General features: G+C 39.0%; 1 protein-coding gene across 3 annotated transcripts in view; it reads right to left on the bottom strand.

Annotated features, from left to right (window-relative positions):
* The window catches only part of CRPPA (CDP-L-ribitol pyrophosphorylase A), a 134,121-nt gene that overhangs the window by 23,987 nt on the left and 90,794 nt on the right, over positions 1-19,340 (bottom strand). The window contains exons 10-11 of one of the 3 annotated variants that reach the window (XM_063411323.1): positions 7,850-7,873; positions 5,841-6,136 (exon numbers count right to left, since the gene is read on the bottom strand). The exons of 1 other annotated variant lie outside the window; for it this stretch is intronic. In XM_063411323.1, coding sequence (XP_063267393.1) covers positions 6,053-6,136; positions 7,850-7,873 — 108 coding nt within the window. In that variant the 3' untranslated portion in view covers positions 5,841-6,052. Of the gene's footprint in view, positions 1-5,840; positions 6,158-7,849; positions 7,874-19,340 lie in introns of those variants that run through there. One more of the 3 variants, XM_063411277.1, reaches the window with a different exon arrangement.

The raw sequence follows: 19,340 nt of genomic DNA, 5'->3' as shown, positions 1-19,340 counted from the left end.
AAAGGCTGCACATGACAGCCAAAAAGGAGACACCTCCAGTGTCTGACCCTCCCACACTCCACCCGTGTATATACACCCTTGTCTGCCAAAGGGGCACAACTGTGTTAGAATAACAAATACTCATCTTGCCCTCAACATAGGCAGGACCTGAGACTGCAAAGTTAAGAGAACAGTGCCCCACGGTTGAGTCACCTTTTAGGCAAATCTGTGAATCTATTGCTGCAGCCCTACATGCCTCCAGCACCTCCCTCTGCAGCAGGAATCACAAGGTACCTTCTCCCCCAAAGGCATCCCACCTGGTGACTCTGCTGAGAGCTTGCTAGCCACTCTTTGCTGGGTTAGTTCCACACAGGTGACAGTTTTTCAGCTTGCCTGTCCAAATATCTACACAGCAGCACAACCCTAAATGCTTGCATACAGGAGAGAGGGACAAAATTAGTGTCCAAAAGACACTTTTGGACACTGTATTTTTCTAGTCCTGCACAAAATCATCCTTTTAGGCTCATTGTGCTGTCATTGGATTCAGGGTGAGTCCTCAAAGAGAGATTTTAAATTCTGCTCCTTAAAAGTGTCCCTATAACCCCACGTACCACAGGCCTGTGGGTGCTTAAGCTGGAGTCACAACTAAATTCCAAAACATAGTGGGCATTAATGAAGACCATAATGTTCCCTACCAAATGGCAAGGGAGTTGAGCACAGCATAAATACACACTTAAAACTGCAGCACAATAAAAATGCTGCTGATGATAATAATAACAAGCCCCTAGCATAACCAGCATGGTTATGTGAGTTAGCTGAAGATGGCCGGAGGGAGGAGATGCTGTGCATTTTCGAGTGCACCGCACGGGAATTTCAGTCCCACTGACTTCAGCGGGGCTTCAGTGAGGCTGCGTCTCTGCTGCGGAAAGAAACTGCTTAACACAGCATCGTGGGGTTCCTTGCTTTTTGTCTCTGAGCAGCTCCTGGCAAAACCACTGGTTACTAAGTGAAAACACACTTTTTCCAGTCACCAGGACTGTAAGCCATACCTGGATTTGGCTTTTTTTTCCTTTCACTTTTTGTTGTCGCTGCCATTCTGATAGATTTGCAAACTGGCTCCTTGACTAGGCGCTGACTTTACAAACCCCGGGCTGGCTACCGAAGCAGGGGAAGCGGGTCCGGCCTTGGGGCGGATTATCCCCGCCGAGGGACGGCTCCGCTTTGAGCCTGACTCGAGCGAGTGCCAGCCCAGCCGTGCAGGAGGTCTGTCCCTCGGGCACTGCTGCTCATCTGCCCGCAGCTGGCACGGAAGTGACATCTGCTTTCAGTCCCAGCTGTGAGCAGCGCCGAGGTGCCAGAGCCCGAGCGCCTCAGTTCTCGATCCAGCAGCGAGGAAGGGCTTCTGGTGCCAGACCACGGCCTGGCTTGCAAGGGAAGGGAGGGGGGATCATCTCTTTCTATGATGGTGGGCCGGGAGGAATGGAAAAAGAATGACAAATACGGAGAGAAAGAATAAGCGACAGAAGTAGGGGAAAGGATGGGGAAAGAACACAGGAAAAAACAGGAACAGCTGAAATGAAAAGGAAATATGAAATTTGAAGCGACCAGTCTGAGGCACAAAAACAAAAGGAAGGAGGCAGAGTAATGAAAGAGATGCAGAAGTAACAACAAACAACTACCCAAGAGACAGAGTTACCTAAAATGGCTGCTGAAGAGAAAAATGCCTTATTGAGCTGCCATTGGAAGTGCTACTGAACCTCGAAAGTGTTCGTGGCTGCAGCCCTTAGCCTATCGTGCCATTCAAGGGACCTCCCCGGCAGGTTTTGCCATCTGGTGGAGCTCTGTTATATTCTCTCTTGCTGCCTTGCTTCTCCATGCTATTTAAATTCACATCACCTTTTTCTTGTCAAAGTCTCTTGCTCTCTCATTTATCTTTGTAACTGTATTATAATTTAGTGTTGTGGCATTTTAACTGAATTATAGTTTTAGCTTCTGAGACAGGAATAGGTGCAGAATGAAGGACAAGATCAATTTCAATCTAAATATTTAAAGCATACTTAAATTAACCTTGGAATAAATATATTAAGAAATGCCTCTTTGCTCCCCAGGTTGGTGTATGCAAGAGAAGTGGCTTTATTCTATCATGAAAAGTATTTTCACAGTTGGGATTATTTCCTCAGCACAGGTGATGAAATTTTGTTTTTTAGAGCTCTAAACTAATTGAGTATTCCTGGAAGAAATAACGAAGGAAAATGTATATTTAACAAGTACTTTACAGCCCTGTCAATCAAAATCAACCTACACTGGGAAAAAATGTGGTGTCAATGACTGCTTCTTTTCCTTGGTGCTTGCCAGAAGCACGAGAAAAACTGAATTCTGGTACACAACTGGTCTGAGAAATGGGCTGAGGGAGACAGATGTCATAAAAAATTACATCTGAAGTTGAAAGTACAGGCATTGGGGTACTGTACAAAGATTTTAACCCATTTTCATATTTTGCCTTTGGTATCTCACTGTAGGCACCCAGAGCAAGGAATTAGTCACTGAACCATGTGCCTTTACAAATTATTCAAAATCAGGTGCAAAAGAATAGCGTGATTGAGTTGGGCAGGAATCATCTCATCCCAAACTCTGGCCTACAGGAACACTGTTAGCATAAGCCTGTTCCTGAAGCCCCAAACCTTCCTCAACAGCAATGGAAGGATTGTCACACATTGGTGGATGCTTGATAAGATCAATCAGAATTTTTCAGATCAAAGTTATGGATGAAGATATAAAAAGCAGATACAAAATAAAAAAAGCTTTTGCATGTCTCAAAGTAATCGTGCTCTTCTTCAGAAATGAAAGCCAAACAAAAAGCAGTGAGAAGTGGTAAGTGTCCGAGGCAGGGAGAACAGAGCAACCAAAGTATGACCCTTGGAATGATTTACAGGACAGGAGGAGTTGCTGTATCTTCAGAAATTGCCAAGCATCAATTGGAAACTTTGTCTTTTTAAGCTTCTCTTTGGATGGCACCTAGAACAGCATTGTGGAGATGTTGAGACTCTGGTGTCACATAGAAATACAAATTTGAATACAGCAAAGGCTTCATGGCATCCAGAAAATTTTTATTCTGCAACATATATTAATTATTAAGATGAGCTCAACCAAAGTTGACTCTATTATGCCACTGATTACAACAACATCTCACTTTCTTTCTCTTTGCTTTTTGGCATAGTTTTGGGGTGTTGGGGTTTTTTGTTTATAATACCACCATCTTCTATGCTTTTCATTTCTTCTTCAGAGGACCATCACACCTGTTTTTTTAAGCTAGGTTGTCTGAAAACCTAAAGAAAAAAAAGACTAAATAGAAACTCCTCTGCCTAACTGACTGAAGACAAAGTCATACAGTTTTCATATTTTCAAGTTTATTAGTTTCAGTATACAAATCTACTTCACTCAACTTTGCAGTTTTGAAAAGCATTTCTAGAGTCACATTCTGCATTCTCTTTTCTGAACACTACCCAAGGAATACTAATTAGAGTGCTTGAGGAGTAAGGTAAGCAAGGCTGGCAGAATCTGAGCTTCTATTTACTTTCTGTTATCTCTGTCCAAATGTTCAAAGCAGTATGGGTGGCGACTGATTCACTAGTTAAATTGAAAACAGCATGTGTGCACAAAAGGCTGCCAAGTTTCTCATGTATGCTGCTATTTGTGAGAAGCTATGCACACACAAAAACCAATCAGCCAGTTTCTTAATTTCATTTTATATCTTTATTCCCATTGTAAGTACTAACAATCACCCAAAAAACCATTTAAATTTGGTTTGGATACACAATAGCATTAATCACAGTCTAGTTTCTTTTTTTTTTTTTTTTTACTGCAGTTTTAGTATTTTGTGATCTGTTTTAGTAGTTCTGTTGTTGGTGTATTTGCTTCCAGCAAAATGGACTTTTCAGTGTTCATAGATTGTTTTTAAAATATTGCTAAAGAATAAAAAACCATAATGCAATGATTAACAGTACATTAATAATGCTGATTATCTTCCATTTAGGATTAGTACTAAGTATATTGGATGACCCAAAACTTACTTTTTCTTGTGCATTGTCTGTTCTCTTCTCAAAATAAGTCCATAAACAACTATAATATATATATTTTTATTACAGCAGTTCATTGTGGTATCATTTTTAATTGGATTTAAATCCTTTTAGGAGAATGAGGTAAGTAAAACAACCCTAAAAATAAAAGCTCTGTTTTGTTGCACACAAACCAATGTTAATGCAGTATCACAATGTATAAATTAGAGTAGACAGAAAACATGGAGGATTTCTAAATTCACCTTCTTATTTAGGGAAAACACATCACAGATTGCATTTTAGTCTTCAAGCAAACAAGAATAACAAAATAAGTCAAACAGACATCTTTCATCATGTCTTTTAAAAGCCTGTGGGACAAATTCCTTCATCAAATTTATTAATGTAAAAGCACATTCAGAAAACTTATTTGTGAGAGCTGTCCTGTTAAATTATGAATACCAATAATAAATTCTTTAGTTCTTCATTTATTTGTGTGCTCTGCATATGAGCAGACATGCATATATATATGAATAAAATATGCCTATTATATAGCTATACACAGAGCTAATATGAATGCTTATGTTGTACAATGTCAGAAAAGGACAAATTATTAATCAAAGTAGAGAGAAGAAAGAAGCGAAGAATAAAGCAGACGATGCACAGGAACTTTGTTAGTTATCTTTGCATGACTTGTGTGGAAGAAAATGTCTGCTTTGGATATAGAACTGTCAGCTGACAACTCTATTTTATTGTGCAATGAAGGAAGTTTGGGACCAAGATCAGCTTCTAAAAGGGATTTAAACCAGAGATATAAGTAGCCATGTGAAAGGAAAGCGGAAAGGGACCAAGCAGGGAGCTTGTTATCCTAAGGTTTGTCTGAGCACCAGAGGGAGTGGAACATGGTGGGAATAAGGGGAGGGATGCTGTTTTTAGAGGGAAACTTGCTGAACTGACAGTGACAGACTGAATCAGGGACTTTGGGTAGGGGTACTTCTCCAAGACCTTATTCCAGCCATATCAAGTAGGTAAGATACTAACCTAGCCCCTTCACAAATTGCAGGAGAGATAAAATTCCTGGGTCTGATGCATAGGGAAAAGCATGTCTCCAGGGATGCTGCTTGTAGTGCTCTTAGTGGTTGTGATACCTGGAGATACTCCACATAATAAACAGGCACCATTTCATCCTCCTGTCCCAATGGTCCACACTCAGCCAATGCAGCACATTTTTTGAATTCATAATGCTCGCTCTCCTTCCTGCCATTTACTACACACATCTGCTAACCAGCAAGAGATGAGAGGTGTATTCTTCTACATGAATGAACAGACACTTCCTATTTCAGTGGAGCTACAGGAGCCCTGAATGGGCACACGGGCACTGGAAGAAGTGTAGCACCAAGCAGGCTACAGCCAGAGCACACTGCATCTGGAAAATTGGGGGTCAGCACCTCGTGATACCCGTGCATAGCTTTGATTTGATGTTATCTTCATTCCACAGAGAACAGGTACCTGACCTTTCCAACACTTCCTGCAGTATGCATTTCTCTTGATGTCAGGAAAGCTACACTCTGTAAGGAACTCTAATTCACTAGTAGGTATTACAGCAGCAATTTTTACATTATTTCACATAAAGTAGGTGAGCTGTGCTTTAGGAATAATTTGTCTGAAATAAAACTTGAGTCACATCCGAGAGTACAACACACACACAGTTAAAGACAATTCTGCATGAATGCTTTGGTGTCCTCTGTGCACCTTTTAAAATGATCAGTACCTTAAAAAACATTTCATTACCATTCCTCAGAGTATATATCCAGTGTATCTCAGAATTATTTTTATTTCCTTTTACACTTTATACATAATATTAGACTTGTATTTTAAATATCAAAAATATGCCGTTAAAGGATTTTAATAATAAATGGCATAAATCCAGAGTTTTCAACAAAGAATAAAATGGCTTAAGACCTTTGGTGAACACATGATGAAAAACTAACATTTCCAAAAGCTACACATGATTTATGGTCTTATGCTACCAACAGCTGGCCAATCAGCTCCGGGTTTCTGTCCTTTATTAATGCCATGATAAGAGCAGCAGCAGAATTTACTGTCTCCTGAAGCAGCAAAGGGTCCTGGAACAAAAAGAAAAGGAAAAAAAAGAGGGAGTAGAAAAACAATATATTTACAAAAGTGGAAAAAGTAAATATTTAAAATAATTTTTCAATTATGCCAAATTACCATATGATTGCTGAAGAAACAAAGCTCTTTATTAGAAGAAGAACTTCTAAAACTTTTATTTTAAGTAAGCGTAATTTCAAATAACATTTTCTCCAATCTCCCTGATGCAAAAGTGCTAAAATTCTATGAACTCAGAGACCACCAACAAACTTGATTCTGTCACTGGCTTCTTAACTGAATTTTAAAATCTAAAAGGCAGTAAAACTTTTGGGGTTGAAAACATGTAACAAAATACAGGATTTAATCAACTACCATAGTTAAAAACCTGCAACTTTAAGCACCTACTGAATCCCATCTGTAGTCTACCAACTGCTTGAATTCACAAAGGCATTTAAGCACTGGGATTTCAATGGTTGAGGCTGATTTCTGTATCAAGTAACTTCAAAAAGCAGTCTGGTTTTCATAGGTAAGTATAGAAACCAACACAGTAAACAGCAATAAAATGAGACATTGATTCTGTGCTTCTAATTGAGCACTCCAGCTCACATTTGAAAGATTCTTTTGTCTAATTTCCAAGTTTTCTCAATGGTATGGACCACAAAATGTTGGCCTCTTGCTACCAGTAAGATTTCCATTTGCACACTGGGAAAATAGCAATAGGTGTGGTCAGGAATGGAGACATCCCTGGTGCGAGAAATAGGAGACAACAATTTCTGTGAAGAAACAGAGAAAAAGAAAGGTCTACAAAACTCTAGAGTAGGGAGAATCTACAAAGAGAAATCCTGAGCTGTTCTCCATAGCCATGATGGATAAACAATAGGTTTTATCTATCCATTTAATCCATTTATTCCATGATGGAAGCGATAGGTAAGAATTAGTATACAATGGAAGAGATTATTGGACAGATCAAAGAAACTCATCGTGGGGGTCCTATAACATGAGACTCACATCCATGTAAAATGTCATACAGATAGAGCTTCCTGCCTGGGGGAGAAGGACAGAGCAGTTTGATTCCCCATCTTTTCACCTCTTTTTCTAAGATGCTGCACAAAGGAAGAATTTATAGAGAACACATAAGAAATTTGGACTAATGGACAAAGAAGAAACAGCTTCCACAACTTATACAAAAACACAATATCAAAACTTGCTTTTTAATAAATAAGGCAACTACTGAAGGGACTTGCCTATTCAGCTAGCACAGAGGGCAGCTGGAGACTAAGAAGTTGCAGTTGAAGGAAAAACTGAAAGGGAAAATGTGTACCTGGAACATTCTCAGTGCAGAAAAAGGTCCAGAGGAGAGTCACAAAAAATGATGAGAGGGCTGGAGCATCTCTCCTATGAGGAAGGGCTAAAAGGGTTGGGGTTGTTCTGCTTGGAGAAGGGAAGGCCCTGGGGTGACCTTATTGCAGCCTTTCTGCACACAAAGAAGGCCTACAAGAAAGATGGGGCCAGACCTTTTAGTACAATCTGTAGCAACAGGACATGGAGTATGCTTTAAACTAAACTAAGAGTCAATTCAGACTAGATATAGAGAAGAAAGTATTTATGATGGGCAGGTAAAACAATAGGACAGATTGCCCAGAGAGGTGGTGGATGCCCCATCCCTTGACACATTCAAGGTCAGGTTGGACAGGGCTCTGAGCAACCTGATCTATTTGAAGATGGTCTTGCTTACAGCAGGGGGGTTGGAGTGGGCAACTAACCTTTAAAGGACCCTTCCAAACCAAACTATTCCATAATTATATGATAAAGCTCTAATTAACTTTGTTACTTATGTAAAAGAAATTAAACATGCCAGAGAGGTAACTGGATTGAATTAGAAACAGCTACTGTATAACTGACTTTTTATCATTCCTGAAAAAAATACTTTTATTTGCCTAGAATTTTGTCCTACTTATAATCAAATAAGCAAATTACAATTTGTAACCTTGCAAAACCTTACACTGCTTACAAATTCATGTTATCTATTCCAATATGCAGTAAAATTAGAGTTCTAAAAAGCTGTGGTAGAATAAAAATGCTCGTGACGCGTACCTTGCTGTTCACTGAGTGACACTTTCTCAGTTAAGCAAGGAGTGCGGAAGTCTGCTGATGTCCTGCTCCTTCAGAACCTTTTGTCATGGACCAAGGGTGCAAAGGCAAACTCAGAATTCACAGCTCTGGTTCAGCAGGGCATTCACTCCCTCACTTCCCCTGGGTATAAACTGCTGGATGAAGCACAAGGAGAGCGGAAGTCGAGCGCACACCCGCTCAGATCGCAAACTCTGCAGTTGCTTCCAAAATCCAGCAACACAGCTCTTGCTATTCAGCAATGCCAAATCTCCTTGTGCCCTTCATCACTTCTTGTTCAGTTTATCTCAAGAAGCACTTCACAATTACAGGCACTCTCTTCCAAATGGGCTTCCAGCCATATCTGAAGTTGGCTGGAGGTGTTTAGTATTTTTTTCCATTTCACAGAAAGAAATAAAATACACCTGGCCAGGAATGCTCTTAATGTTTCTCCCAATAAATCTTTCCACATCCTCTGTTGGTTACTGGATTTGGTACACATTCCTTTGCAGTAATAAATTATTCAAGTTTCTGAACATAAAAGGAAGCAAGAGAAAGAAATTTAACTTTCACAGAAGAGATTGAAAGTGACACCATAAGGTTCCTTTAGACTGAAAAAAGCCTTTTCTAAAGTTAAACCTGAGGCTTTAGTGCTAATTTCCATGTTCTGAAGGAAAGACATGCAAAGAATTATGAGCAATATTTGTAAGGCAGGATATGTGGCAGAGTAATGTATACAGAAACCTGCACACAGAAGTGGTCTAAAACTGAAACTGACTGCTGAAATGAAAATGGTTCAAAACCAGAAACATAGTAAGTAAGCAGCACAAATTAGAACTGCAAGCTTTACAGTTACTTCACTTCTAATAATCCAATTATTAATATTGTCATTGTAACTCTTCAGGAAATCTATTGGCTAGGAAATCTAAATAACCAGAAGTGTTTTTCTTTAAGGGAATATATATCATCTCATTCAGGATAACAATTGTAATAGAAAATATATTCTTATTCTAAGTACAGTTCCAGTTGACGGTTTAACTACCTCATGAAGTATGTACTGAGAATTTCAATAAAGCAATCATTTAAAGTATTTATCAGAGGGGTTATTAATTTTAGATTTGTGCTGATGGTCCTTCCCAGTAACATTATCCTATTCGGATCTCAGGGTCACCCATTCACTGAAGAGTGTCCAGCACCCAGGACCCAGCCTCTGAGCAGGACAAATCAGTGCCACAGAGGTCAAGTATGTGCTGACTTTAACTTGCTTTACTCTCACAGCCACAGTCTTGCTGGAAGGAAGTAGTAAATAACATGATGAACTGGACTCCTCTAGGAATTTCAATTTGTCTATCCTGTATCTTTCTGAGAATCAAGACTCACTCTTATGATAGGAATCATTATTGTAGTATCTGATGGTCATTGGGCACAATTTAAAACTTCTGTTGATAATTTCTAGTCATTATCACAACCATCCCCCCTCCTCTCCTCCTCGCCCAAAAAATCCAAAACAAAAACAAAACACAAAACAAAACAACAGAAAAAAAAATGTTAGCAACTGAAAGGTGACACATTTTCCAAAGTGTAGGCATAACAAAGACTAATGCAACAGTTAAATTTTATATTAGGTATCCCTTCTCTCTTCCAAATCGTGCTAGGACTTTATTTTATTTTAGGCTATTACTCTGCCTGTAAGCAGATATTTTCAATGTAATTTGAACACCAGAAGTTTTCCTAAAGAATATTAAAAAGAAATAAAATTACAAGATTCAACAACAACCCAGGAAAGGAAAAAATCCTGTGTGTCTTTTTTAATTTAAAGTTAAACAAACAAGAGAACACTTCAAGTCCCCTGACTATACCCTTAAAACACCCATGGTTTTGACACTGCAATGTTATTTCTGGCAACAATGCTGATTACAGCTGATAGTGCCTACAGGAAAACATCAATAAGGATGCCAGGACAAATTTAATCTACCACACCTAACTCCATTGCACATACAGGCCTCCAAACTTCTTTTATATTCAATAGCATAGCACTAAATCTTTCAAAAATCTCATTATTAGTTGCAGGAAGTCAAATAATCGAGCAGAACCATGTCTTCACTTGTTTAATTGCCTGACATGTTTGCCTATATTGTAACCACGATAAAACCCAGGATGCCAGAACAGGAGGATCAATACAAATCCTCAAGCAGCCACAAGAGCTCTCACACGTTACTGCCCACCCACTGCTCAGCACTGCAAATTCCAGGCACAGCACATCCTCCAGCACGCCAGTCAGTGAGTGCTCGGCCCTGCACACACTGGACTGATCAAACGGGGAGAGTTCTTCTCATTAACCAAATCCTTCAAAAACACTGTGGCCTTTAAAGAAGACTTGGAGGCAGTAATGACTTTAATGGATTAATAACTGAAGTTCCACATGATCAACTGGTGTGCCATGAACCCCCCTCAAACCATTGTGATCTTCACTGTCTATTCATTTCATCCAGTTGATTTAAATGATTCTCCTGTAAAAAGAAAAACCAACCCCCCCAACATTTCTTGGCCATTAATAAATAGAATTTTTTATTGTTTGAACAGGTTATTAGCTACATTTATAAGCTAAAACCAAACCTTTACCACTTTATATTTATGTACTTTGGAAAAGAAGGTATTCAGAAACACCGCCAATGTTATAAACCATAAATCCACATAACAGCTCTTTGATTCCAAAATAAAATATCCACTTTCTCCATTATTAAATAGTAAAAATATTTCAATGTAACCATATTGTGTGATGGCTGTAACTCATACTCGGAATTTATTTGATGTAGAGTTTCTGACTGTAGGGGTTCTCTGGTCTGCAGACTAAGACTGGGAATGGCTACAGGGACAGAGTTAAAGTTGTGTTTGGAATATGTAATCTGATATTTCACAAATGTGCATTCATTTAAGAAACTGTGAGGATATCTGAATATTTACTGACATTTCCCTTATGATTAGTTTCCTTGCCTCAATCTGTTTAGGATTTATTTTTTTTTCCCCAACTGGAATTTCACATATATGCATTTCAATTTACCTATGTACTAGTTCAGCCTAAGAATAGTTTGAGAAACACACCTACCCTTTTCAGCTCAAAAGAAATCCTCTGCAGGTATTACCTCTGTTTTGTACTGCTGAAGGAATAAAACTGCTGTGTTCCATTATTTGCACTCTGTCCTGCTGTAATATTATTTGACATTCCATTAAATAAAGTTTTTTAAAACTAATAGAATTGTGTAGTCCCGATTATATGGCTGACAGGAAGCATGAAAACAGGATCTAAAGACATTGCTAAACTCAGGTAATATCAGTATTAACACAGTTATGTTTGTACCAGGAGCAAAAAGAGGGCAGGAGCATGTGCTGGCATGCTGGCATGCTCCTGCCCTTGCTGTTCCATTGTGAGCCTGCTCCCTGGCACAGTTTTGGCTCCTGACAGCTAACATGTTTCCAGACAATGGCTGGGCATGGTTCAGGGGCCAGCACAGGCCAAGGAATGCTCCCAAAGGACAGGCTGAATGAGGCCACCCTCTTTTGGGAAGCGAGAATGTAGCAATATGGAGCTGAGGCATGCTGTGCCTTTTAGCCCTAGGACAAGAGAATCATCCCTGGCCTGTTTTACTTGCCAGTATAGATACAGCCTATGTACCACTGGGAAGTGACACTTGAGCCTTTCTGTCCCTACAAGATGCAGCAAGAATACTTAGAACCACAATCAAATAGTGCCCCTCAGATTGCAGCACAAATTCCATGTTGCTACCACATAAGCACAGTCATTAAAAAAATAAAAACTAACTACTCTGCAGACACCTTTCCCATAAAACAAAGGAGAGAGGGATGAAGCACACTAGAAGACACTAACTGTGCTGTACTGCACACTCTTACCACCTCAGGGAAAAAGGCTGGAGCCAACAGAAGGAACTCATGCCCACTTTCCTTTTCACAGTGTGGATATGGGTGCACACCAGGAGACATGGACAGAAGAGAAAAGTTCTGAAACAGTGTCTGCTCTGGGAGGCATCTTGCAAAAGACTATGTTGGCAGTACAAGAGGAGCTGCTGCTAATTTAAAACTCCATGGAATACTGCAATTTAGGTCCCTCCAAAACCAGGTCCCTCCAAAACTCATCTGAGATCACATACTGAGTGTTTCATTTGCTCTCAGAGAAACTGAGTGGAGAATCTAGCCTCAAAAACTTCAATACTTGAAATTTTCTTCTTCAATTCATACTTTTAATTGAAAGAGTTGTTCTGGAGAGGGACTGAGGTTCCTTCACTACCAGAAATCAATGATCTAACATGATTTGTTGTTTAATCACACCATGAGGAATTCATCAGTAGATTCACAAAGAAGCATTTTTTCCCCCTCAAGATATGTACTGGCATGCATCTACATACTAAAGCAACCTCCATTTCTGTAACAGTACAAATTATTCTGAGGTCTTCTTTCTTCTTAAGAAATCACATCACATTTTTAATCCATGTGCCAAAGGATCTATTGATAAGTGTCATCTCATACATGATATCAATGCAACAATTTACCTCAATAAGAAGATAGCTATGCAGATCATTCTAAAAGATAAGAAAAGTATTTCTCTGAATATTTTTAGGTTTTCTTTCAAGTAATACATAAGTAATTAAGGTAGCACTTCAGTTCAGATAGGTAGCTGGGTTCAAAATTACTCGAGCAGGTTCATAATTGACCTCTGTACACACAGCCTTCCATTCTAAACTAAGAAAATGCAATCAATTTTTCATTAGTGGATACTCCTCAAAATATAAATAATTTTGAAATCTAGATACTGAAGATGCAATGAGGATTGAAAAAAAAATGATGCTGCACTGGAAGAACCAAGCTGTCACTGTGCTAATGTAGTTTAGAAGATCACTTAATTAGTGAACTCTGATATATTTAATTCCCTGCAGTTAAATGGTCATACATTCATGCTAATCAAGCCAAACCTGGATAAATTGTGTGTAAATACATGAAACTGTACAGTAACTCTCTCTTGTACTTTTGATCAGCCATGCTTCTCATAGTTTATACAAAGAAAATGGAGAGCCATCAACATTTGAAATGACTGTGAGCATCTACTGAGAACAAACAAATATTTCAAATCTTCTGGAGTCTGTGAGGATTAAGTCTCTAGTGCTTTTGCTTTTATCATTTCATGGAAGATTCACAGAGTTAAACCCTAACATAAACATCACTCTTTTGTTGAAAGAGTCCCAAAAAATCACAAACAAACAAAATCTCAAATAGGCTTCCTTTCTCTAGTATGATAAGAATAGACAGATTCACCCTAGATCAGCAGGTTTAAAACAGCTACATGTTCTACAGTATGTAGGTGACCAGGGTTCTGTTCACTCCTTCAGTTCTCCAAAGCTTTATTTTCCCCTGTTAAAAACACTGTTTGCGTGATCATGCCAAATGATCAATAAAAATTCCTGGACCACAAAAATTCTCTGAAGAGTTTGTTGTGAAGAACACTTTTGGTACATTCAATCACTGCAGCTTAAGCAAGAGTTTTCATGCAGCACTTAACCAATATCTGATTGAAGCTCTTTGCAAGAGTGAGTGTGCCAGCAGTGACAGCACACTGCCTGTGAATCATCTTGCCCTCTAAGTTGCTCCAGAAGCTACCTAATGCTTGAGCTAGTAGCCAGTTCTGCCACCTGTATGGGACTGGCACAAAAGTACTGGCAGAAATAGGCCATTTAACAGACATGGTTGCCTGCAAAACTGCATTAAGTGTTTGGTTTTTCTTAGAAGTGGTCTCTTAATGCATACTGTACACACTTTCTTTCTGCTCTGACAAACCTGCACTCTGTGACCTGCTGAAAATCTACGATTTGTCTGAAGTGGACTGAAGCTGTAGCAAGTCATTCCTCTGTTTTCACAAAGTTGTGGATCAATCTGATAGCACTAACAAATTCAAGTGGAAGTGGGATTTAAGCCTTCCACATAGCAGCAGCATATAGAATCACAGAATATCCTCAGTTGAAAGGGACCCACAAGGATCACTGAAGTCCCAACTCCTGGGCCTGCACAGAACAGCCCCAAAAATCACTCCATGGGCCTGAGAACATTTTCCAATCACTTCCTGAACTCTGCCAGGCTTGGTGCTATGACCACTTCCCTGAGGAGCCTGTTCCAAGTGCCCAACCACCCTCTGGATGAAAATCTTTTCCTGATATCCAACCTAAACCTCCCCTGCCACAGCTTCATCCCATTTCCTTAGTGCCTGTCACTGGCCACCAGAGAAAAGAGATCAGTGCCTGCTCCTGCACTTCCCCTGAAGAAGTTGTAACTGCATTCCCCTCAGTGTGTTTGTGTGTTGGCTTCTCTGCTGTCTCCACTGTGAGAGTATAGCAATATTTCGATAGGCTGCAGCATTAAGTTTTGCAGCTGGCCAGGAATACAGAGCAGACCCATCACATACACACAGAGAAAAAATGGGTTAAGAGGTGCTGGCCCCCCGATCATGCAGCTACGGATTGTATGAGTGCACTTGACATGTGGGGCTAGCAGCAGAGCAAAAGCAGTTCAGCACAGCTTAGCTGGTTTTCTCCCATTATAAACAGAGAAACACAGCACTTTCAAGCTCTGTTTCACTTGACTATTGTTTTAGCCCTAGCTGGCAATAAGAAGGAAGGCAAAAATGACTACGTAGAGAAGACAGAGAGAAGTGATAGGGGTGCAAGTCAGAAGGGGGAAAAGGGAAAACACAGAGTTAAAAGTTTAAATACACATCTATCTCAACCCTGAAAATATAAAAAATAAACCACTGCTAAAGACGAGGTGAGATTATATCAATGTCAGAGTCTCTGTCTGACAGGTAAACTGTGTCATATACTGCAGGTGAAACAAATAATTTTTAAAAACCTTCAAAGAAGCATGGAGGACATTTCCACTCTGTGAGATCTGGGGTCATCAGTGTAAGTGTATTACAAAAGAAAAAAATAAATGATGAAAAAAATCCCAACACCTACCTAATGGGGACAGAGGAAACAATACAGCACTTCTTCAATAAACTTATAGCACAAGGAAAAAGAACATATTGATGGCATATTTAACACAGTATATTTCAATATCAGAGGTTTTTCCTTTTTATACTATATTGCATTGACAACATAGATTGGTTGTGTCACTTTTGAAGAAAAAAATGAACACAGTAGTTCACAAACATCTAAGTTGATAATAGTTGTAGTACAAGACATGAAATGCTTTGGCTATCACAGGTTACAGAACTTTGCATACAAATGTTTTGCTGCAACAGTTTAATATACTTTGCGACATACAATTTGTGATTGTGACTATCTGTTATATAAAAAGACTGCACAACTTTTAATGAGTGACTAACAAAATTGTAAGGTTTTTGGAAAGATTGAGTGTACATTTGAATCTCCTGGGGGATGCTAAAAATCACTGCAGAGGAAATGTGAGCAGTTTTTTCCCTTTCTTCCAGTCTAAAGCACATTTTTCTTCCCTTCTATAAGTGCTAACTTTATATGCAATATTAAGCATAATAGACATCCAGATCTCCAAAAGAAGAAAAGGCATGTGTCCATTTGTTAAAATGGATATATGCCAACATTCAATCATTAAAATGTTCATTATATAACTCCTACAGACTGTGAATAATCTGAAATACAAGCACACGGCTGCAGTAACTCATTGATTGGAAACATTCCTTTTGATTACAGATAATTTATTTGAGATGGTTCCGAGGAAAAACCATACGGTCTTCTAAAAAACAAACAAAAAAATTTTGCTCCTTTGGGGAAAGAAGCAAACAAAACCCAAGAGATACTGAGGGACAAAGTATGCTTAGACATGTGCTGGGCTATTGTTCACATCCAGCCTTGTGGCTTCCAAACTTTTACAATGATGAAATCAGTTCAGTAGGGTAAAGGCCACATTCCAATCTTGGTTACAGAAATACAAACCAAAGTAATGACAGTATTACAAGCTGGTTACTTTGCAGTTGCAGAGACTGAATTTCAACTTTCAACTCTGTATTTTGCTACAGGAGATCAAATACATAATTGGTTTTAAACTGTTCTCTCAAAATTTCAAAAGCAGCTTTAAAGTGACTCAAATGTCAGTGTTTTGGGCAGTGAGACACAGTTAGAGGGAGTGGCTTTCAGAAGGTCATTGTTAGTCATTTGATATCACAGATTTCCCTCATTTGACACTCTTAATTAAACCTAGCTAGCTGCATGCAAAGTGGCTCTCAAGTTGCATCATCTCATTATTCTGCAAGGAGGGACTGATTGCAGAATAAATCATAAAAACTGTGTGTGTAAAGTTACACATTGAAATACGAAAACATCTTTGAATCACACCTTAATGTCCATCCTACAGCTTTCATCTTATCACTCAAATTCTACTTCTCTGACCATATCTCTGTGATGTTAAGGCATAGCTTATGTCCCTCTCTGTCTTTTCCTGTCTATAACTGGGGCTGTACACCCAACTGGAATGCAAAAATGTAAATTCCTTCTAATTCAAGAACTTCATGTACGGTCAACCTAGTTTCCATTTAACAAAAGAACACAAACTAAACCAAAAAAACTCAAACAAAAAAACCTCCAACAACAAGGAAAAATACCAATACAGACTGATGAAAAAGCGCCCAGAAATGAGAAAAAAGGACACAAGGTGACATCTCTCCTTGGAGAGTAAAAAGAGAGGAGTCAGTAGGGGTAAAACAAGTTACAACAGAATTCACTAATAAGATTTATTCCCTTTGTCTCTCACATCAATATTAGGTTTTAACACATCAATTCTGCAGTAATTCTGATTGTTCTCAACATTCTTTTGCACAAAACACAAACTCGTTCCAGCTCCAAAGCAGTCTTCACACAGTGAATGTAATAAGCACAAAAGGAATTTAAATTTCTTGCAAGCATGAATAATTCCATGAGCAAAGTATGTCTAGGCACAGGTATGCTCAAATACACTCAAAACTGCTGCGAATGGAGAAAGTGCACTTGCATTTTCTATTGTTTTCCTTCAGGTATTTTGTTAACACAATGTTTACCTACTCACTTAAGACTGGACAGGTTATCTGACCAGCACTCTAGGACATGAACTGAATGAATCCCTATGCAGAAGGCACAAGGAAATAATAATAATTTCTGAAAATGTTGATCCAAACTCTCAGTATCTCTGTTCTTTATTTCTTTGTCATCTTTAGTCCATAGTCTAAAGTCAGTGCAAAAAGAGCATCTGTCCTTCCTAAAGTCTTCAGCTAAGCAATGGTGGGAGCATATAAATTTTGAATAATTAATCCCAAAGGAAGGATGAGTCTTAAAATCTGGTATGTGCAGAGGTTCAGAAGCAGCAGTGAACAGTCTGCACCTAATCCAACAGATGGGGGAGGAAAGTATAAAAACACGCTAGGAAACCACTGTGGTAAAATGCTTTGTTTTCACTGAGTGGCCAAGAAGAATGGCAAACACCTGACACTCCGTATCTTCCCATGGAAGTGTGGATGGAAGCAAGGCCATTTGCTCTCTACAACTCCCTGAGAGGAGGCTGTAGCCAGGTGGGGGTCGGACTCTTCTCCCAGACAACCAGCGAGAGGACCAGGAGGAAATGGCCTCAAGTTGCATCAAGGGAGATTCAGGTTGGATGTTAGGAAAAGTTTTTTTCACTGAAACAATGGTCAAGCATTGGAACAGCTACCCAAGTGGAACTCTACCCTAGTGGTAGAGTCATCATCCCTGGAACTGTTCAAAAAATTAGTATATGTTGCACTTTGCAATATGATTTAGGGGGCATGGTGGCATTCTTTCAGAGGTTGGACTTGATGATCTTGGAGGTCTTTTCCAACCTTAATGCTCCTGCTGTGATGGTGGTTCTGAGTCTCACCCCCATCTGATCATCCCTCTGCTGTTAAATCGAATGGTGGAATCTCTCCTGCCACTGGCTACTGATTAAACCATGGCATAGCTGGAGGGTAAATAGCCAATTTTCACAAAAACCCCTTGAGTGAGGCCCAGTGATAGGAAGGCAGAAAAGAGCACATAACTTGCCTTGCAGTAAAACCATGGCAAAGAAATAAAGCAGTTAGTAGCATTCCTCAGGGTTCACCTCTAAGTCCTTATCCTTCAACTCAAAGTGTATAATCCTTACAGTTGTAAGGGGCCACATGTGCTTGCTTTTAGATTCTAGTTTTCTCTTAGGCTATTAGGGTCCAGCTACACCACAAAGATAGAGCTCACAGATGTTCTTCTACATGAAAATCAGTCTTTGCCAAGACAGACTTCTTTCTTTCTGCCAGCATTATCAGCCCAAATCATGTAACACAATAGCCTGTCTATATACAAACAAAAGCACTCAAAATGAAAATATATCCAAGTGATAAAACTCTTCTAAAATACAAAAAAATTATGCTGTTAGAAGAAAGACTATTTTAAAGCTTTAAAAAGAAACAGAAAGAATAAAAATAGAATTAAAAAAGAATAAACAAGGAATGAGTCCTGCTTTAGCAAATGGATTAATTTTACTCTATAATTAAGATATTTTATGAAAAACAAGGCACATGGAATATTTTATTAACTATGAAAATGTCTGTTTTTATGAGATTAGCATTCAGTGTTAAGCCTATTCTTCAGGTATGTTGTATCTTGAGTTGCATAACAGAAGAGACTATGTTTTACAGCCTTTATTAAACTATTACCAAAGTTTCCTTTCAAAAATCCTAAAACCATCTTGTGCCTACTTGCAACTTAAAATCTGTCTGTGACTGGCTGCACAGATAAGTTTAGCTCTCCCTAGTATCTTCTGTAATAGCCATTTGATTGAAACTATCTATGGAAATTTCCAAGGCCATGATTAAACATGATATGGAAGAGCTTATCACATCACTCCATCCTCACTTTAAAATTTGGGTCATCCAGAGGTAATTGAAATACATGGGCTGAACAAGTGATCAATGTTATTTTCACACTGATGGATGGCATTAGTATTTTTCATAGGAAAATGGATTGCATTTTTCCAAAATAAGGTAGAATAGGTGATATTGTAGACTCTTTTGTAGACAGCCTGCATGTG

The sequence above is a fragment of the Prinia subflava genome, chromosome 1, assembly GCF_021018805.1.
Source record: "Prinia subflava isolate CZ2003 ecotype Zambia chromosome 1, Cam_Psub_1.2, whole genome shotgun sequence".
NCBI classification, from domain to species: Eukaryota; Metazoa; Chordata; class Aves; order Passeriformes; family Cisticolidae; genus Prinia; species Prinia subflava.
The sequence above is the reverse complement of the archived record's forward strand: the minus strand, read 5'-3'. Positions and strand labels throughout refer to the sequence as shown.